General features: G+C 42.9%; 1 protein-coding gene across 1 annotated transcript in view; it reads left to right on the top strand.

Moving 5' to 3' along the window:
- Positions 1–992: 992 nt before the first annotated feature.
- The window catches only part of LOC114047223 (BPI fold-containing family B member 3-like), a 33120-nt gene continuing 28569 nt past the window's right edge, over positions 993–5543 (top strand). The window contains exons 1-2 of the mRNA XM_027868016.1: positions 993–1110; positions 4886–5042. Of these exons, the coding sequence (XP_027723817.1) occupies positions 996–1110; positions 4886–5042 (272 nt within the window). The 5' untranslated portion in view covers positions 993–995. The remainder of the gene's footprint in view (positions 1111–4885; positions 5043–5543) is intronic.

Raw genomic sequence — 5543 nt, 5'->3', positions numbered from 1 at the left:
ACACCTGCCTTGAGCTAACAAAGACAAGAGGGATGTCCTGAAAAGAGACTTAGGTTTGGAGTCAGAGGACTTGGGTTGAAATCTCAGTTCAGCTTACCTGTATGACTTTGAGCAAGACAGTGGATAGAGTGTTGGACCTGCATTCAGGAAGACCCAAATTCAAATCCAGCCTCAGATACTTACTAGCTGGGTGACCCTGCACAAGTCACTTAATCTCTGTTTGCATTAGTTCCCTCATCTGTAAAATGGGATAATAATAGCACCTACTTCCCAGAGTTGTTGTGAGGATAAAATGAGATAATATTTATAATGCGTTTTGCAAATTTTAAAGTGCCATATAAATGCTAGTTATCATCATCATCATCATCATCACCATTATCATGATCATTTCTTCACCTTTTTGGGCCTCAGTTTCCTCACCTAAGGAGGCTAGACTTGGTGATGCCTAAGGTCACTTCCAGCTTTAAACCCTCTGGTCCCATGACTTGGGAGGAATGGCACTGTTGTTGTGATGGAAGAAACCAGATTGGGTGGGAAAATAAGGGAGTGGTGAATTAAGCTGGGAAGGCTTCATGGAAGAGATAAATTTGCAGTGGGGCTTTGATGAGGGAGAAGACTCCTGTGTCTTATTAAAAAACACATTATCACAGAATCATACATTGAACCTCAGAAGTCATCTAGTCCAACCTGAACAAGAATTTGTCCCCCAACTTTTCTGAGAAGGGGCAGCCCAGCCTTTGGTTGTACCTCTAGTAGGGACCCTACTACCTTCCACAGAAGTTATTGGATGACTTTAACCATTAGCGGTTTTTCCTGACACACCATACCCAAATTTGTCCCTCTGCCACTTCTCCTCACCATTCCAAATTTTGCTCTCTAGAGAGGAGGGGGCTGGTCATCCTCTAGGGAAAGGGGCTGAGCCAGGGCCAAGCTTGGGTCTGTGTGTGCAGGAGACGAAGAATTCTTGTTTCCAACTCTTCTAGGTATTAAGGCTGATGATGTTCTCTATCCTCTCTGTGGTCCTTTTCTTTGGGTTGTTGACTCCATCGCAAGGGCTACTAGAATCAGTCGGAACGATTGCACGAATTGATAAAGATGAACTGGTGTCAGGTGAGTTTTGCTCACGACCCTCACATTTGTGCTAGGTATCTGGGCACTGGGTTTGTCTAGAGTCCTTAGCAAATTATAAAGTGTTTTCCTCACGGTAGCCCTGTGAGGTAACTAGCATCTATATCATTGTGGCCATTTACAAAGGAGGAAACTGAGGCTCAGAGAGGAAAAGTTTCTTGCCCAAGATCACACAGTTAGTAAGTAGTGGAGTGGTTACTAGAACCCAGGACTCTTGGCTCTCATTCTGGTATTGTTTCCACTCCATCAGCCAACCTCTTCAAATGAGTATCAAGAGAAACCTTGAAGGAGAGAAGAAACCCTAGAACCAGAGAACAGCTCTTTAAAAGGGAGCTCAGAAGGTGCTTAGCTCAATCTGTACCTGAAGCATGGGACCAAGACTCAGAACACCTGGTTTCTGTTTCTGGTTCTGCCACTACCTTGATGTGAGACCTTGAGTAAGTCTCTTCCTCTTGCTGGGACTCACTTTTCTTTTCTGTAAAACTAAGGGACTGGATTTTAGAAAATGAGGGAGGTGGTAGCCCTCCCTGTTCTCTGCCCTGGTCAGAATCCACCTGGACTAGCACAGCCATATCAGGTCATCACATTAATTTATTTTATTTTATTTTTAGGCAATTGGGGTTAAGTGACTTGCCCAGGGTCACACAGGTACTAAGTGTCAAGTGTTTGGTCTAAGGCCAGATTTTAACTCAGGTCTTCCTGACTTCAGGGCTGGTGCTCTATCTACTGTCCCACCTAGCTGCCCCCTATTTATCACATTTTAAAAAGGACATTGAGAAACTAGAGTATATCCAGTGACCAGAATGGTGAGAGTGCTAGGGATTGCATTATAAAATGATTGGCTGAAAGTACTTGGGATGTTTAATTTGGAGAAGAGAAGACTCAGGGCAGATCCAATAACTGCTTTCAAATAGCTGAAGGGTTGTCATGAGGGAAAGGCCCTAGAGGGCAGAGCTGGGAACATTGGATGGAAATTTTAAGGAGGTAGACAGAAGAAAGAAGGCAGCCAGGTGATCCAGTCAATGGAGTGCTGGTCCTGGAGTCAGAAAGACCTGAGTTCAAATCCTGCTTCAGACTCTCACTGTCGGTGTGACCCTGGACAAGTCATCTAACTTCTGTTTGCCTTAATTCACTGGAGAAGGAAATGGCAAACCACGCCAGTATTTTTGTCAAGAAAACCACATATGAGGTCACAAAGACATGACTGAGCAACAACAAGCAGTTGGAAGAAAACTCTTCATAATAATTTGAGCCCAAAAGTGTAATGGGACTTCTCAGGGAGTTGTGGGTTCTCCATCACTAGGTATCTTCAAGAAAATGCTGGATGACAATTGTCAGAGATTTCGTGACCAGTCCAAGGTTTGACTAAGTGACTGGGGGGTTCCTTCCAACTCAGGGATTCCATAATTCTTTTTTAAAAAGTTTCACAGTTATTTTAAAAATTTCTGATTTCCCCAACCTAGCCTCCTCAATAAGAGCATCTCTTGTGACAGAAATGTATTTAAACAAACCAATAGGAAGGAGGTTTGCTTCTCTGTCATTCTGGTGGAGCCAAAACTGTTGCTTTTACATTACTCTAACTATTGTATAAATTGATGTCTTGCTTCTTTTTACATCATTTGGCACTATCTCCTCAAGTCTCTCTGAGTAATTCACACTTATTTCTTATAAAGTAATAATATAGTCTAACATTCCATTATATTAATAAACCACAATTTGTTCAGTCAGTTCCTAGATGATAGGCACCCACTTGGTTTTCAGTTGCTTTGCTACCACAAAAAATATTGCTATAATTTTTTTTTGTATATATGGGACCTCTATGTCTTTGACCTTTTCTTACTAGGTACCCATTAGTGGTATTGTTGGGTCAGAGATTATATGCAGTGTAGTGGATTTCCTTGCGTAGTTCCAAAACATTTATAGAATGGCTGGATCAATTCACAGCTCCCCTAACAGGGAATGTCTGTCTTACCATAGCACTTCCAACATTTTATTAATTCCAACTTGCATCATCTTTGCCGATCTTGTGAGTGTAAGGCAAAATCTCAGAACTATTTTAATTTGTGATAGATTGCATCTCTTTTGGAAACTACCTGTTCATACCTTTGACCACCTATCTATTAAGAGATGGGGATTCTGTAATTGTGTGGAGGTCTTTTCTAGTACTAACATTCTACATTTGTTGTCCTAGCATTTCTTCTAGCTCTAACATTTTATGTTCTAATTTTCCTTCTAAATCTAATATTCTGTGTTCCTTGTTCTAAGATCCTTTTGGTTCTAAGCTATTTAGGTTATCTGACTCCATATCTATTTACCATACAACCAGATCACATGAGCTATGGAAAAATCCAAGGGGAGGTGGTTTCATTAGGGGGCAGCTCTCTTCAGAGGGCAATTCTCTCCCTGTTTCCCCTTATCTCTCTGCTCTTTTCAGCAGTAGACACTGCTTTTCCCCAGACTTAAAGTCCTCATTTGAAACAGTGCAAAGAGTCTCTCAAGAGGAACAGTGTGGAAAAAGTGGGGCCAGAAGGATGTGGAAATACAGAGCAGGGGAAGGTACTTGAATGAGAAGAGTAGATACAGAAGCCTTAAGAGGAAAGAAGACTCCAATCCCCTAGTCACTGATGAATCCCTCACCCACCTGTCCCAGATGGTTAGGTTCAAGGACACATCCTAGATAGATATCCCTCACCCAAATGCTGAAATTGTGTACAATTCTGGAGTTTCTCCCCTAAAACTTTCCTCTAATCTTAACCATAGTCCCAGCCTCAGTCCTAGCCAGGCCTTTGTGTGTTTGTCTACTCCTAAAAGGGCAATGATATTCAAAGGCCACCTAATGATGAGCCTGGAGGCCTAGGGGAACCCTGTTCCAATCACTACAGAATGCCTGGTGTGAAGAGAGTATGAGGAGTGTGAAGGGGAGGAATACAAAGCAATGTTTGGTTACATTAGTAATACAAAGTAATAGGGAGCCACTGAAGGATTTTGAGGGGGTGGGGATACAAAATGATCAGAGCAATGTATTAGGAAGATCAACATGGCAACATATATTGGGTGGATAGGAAAGGGGAGGCTGGAGACAGGGAGACCTATGTGAGCTCCCCCAGACTTTGAGTCTCTGGAGAGATGAGCCTCCTTTGTGAGAATCTGACCACTTCCTGATTGGATGAGAGAGTTTGCTTGGGTCCATTTCCTGGTTTCCTCCCCTGCTTTAAATTCAATAGATGCTCCTGGACTGGGAAGAAGTTTTTTGCTCAGGGTTCCCAGACACCGAGAAGCTGAGTATGGATATCTTGTGAAAAGAATGAAGAAGAAGCCTGGGATCTGACTGAAACTCATTGGTCCCTTCAGGTTAAATACTGATTTCATTTGGAATTTCTTTTTTCTACTTCGTATTATTCTAAATAATGCATCTGGCTGCCTTGGACACTGTGACTTTTGCTTGGGCCCAATGACCTAAAGTGGGTAGTATGGTATACCAGAAAGAATACTGGATTTGGAAGAAGCCCTGAATTTGAATTCTGACTTTGCTGTATCCTAGCTGTGTGATCTTCAGCAGTTCTTTAAGCTCTCTGGGCCTCGGTTCTTCCCTGTAAAATAAGGGAGTTGTACTAGCTGATCTCTAGGACCCCTTTTGGCTTAAAATCCTATAAAAGTAAGGAGGTTGGCTGTCTCTCAGGAAATGGGTATGGTGCATTTGTTATTTGTTCAGCCTGGAGGGGTACATAAGGGCCTAACTTTCTGTCACTCATTCCAGCCATCCAGAATTCCCTAGTGGGTGGTCCCATCCTACAGAATGTGCTGGGGACTGTCACATCCTTGAATCAAGGTCTACTTGGGTCTGGAGGGCTGCTTGGAGGAGGGGGCCTGCTCGGTTATGGTGGGATAGTCGGAGTTGTGGGACAGGTCTCTGGGTGAGTCACTTTCAATTCAATTTGATTTATATTTATTGAGAGTGGGATAGCTTTTCCCCAAGGACTTCTCTGGGGGCTTTGGGGGCTTGGCAAACAGGTTCACTTGGTGGGCTAAAAAAGATGAGGCAGCAAGTTTGGCCCAGGACATAAACTGGCTGTGTGACCCTGAGGAAAATTAACCTCTAGGTGCCCCAAGCACCTCTCTACTAGTTTGCATTCCTTCTTTTGAAAACTGCCAGCTCCTGTCTTTGACCATTCATCTATTGGGGAACGAGGATTCTGTAATTTTGTGAAGGTGTCTTCCAGCGCTAACATTTTACACTGTTCTAACAACTATTCTGGTTCTAACATTCTTTGTTCTAAATTCCCTTGTAGCACTAACGTTCTGTGTTCTAAGTTCCCTTCCAGCTCTAAATTCTATGTTCTAGGTACCCCCTCTGTCTCCAACATTCTGGATTCTAAGGTCCCTACCAGCTCTAACATTCAGATTCTAAGGTCCCT

This window comes from Vombatus ursinus, unplaced genomic scaffold (assembly GCF_900497805.2).
Source record: "Vombatus ursinus unplaced genomic scaffold, bare-nosed wombat genome assembly UNPS02014786.1, whole genome shotgun sequence".
NCBI classification, from domain to species: domain Eukaryota; kingdom Metazoa; phylum Chordata; class Mammalia; order Diprotodontia; family Vombatidae; genus Vombatus; species Vombatus ursinus.
Note: the sequence above shows the minus strand (reverse complement) of the source record. Positions and strands in the feature narration are given on the sequence as shown.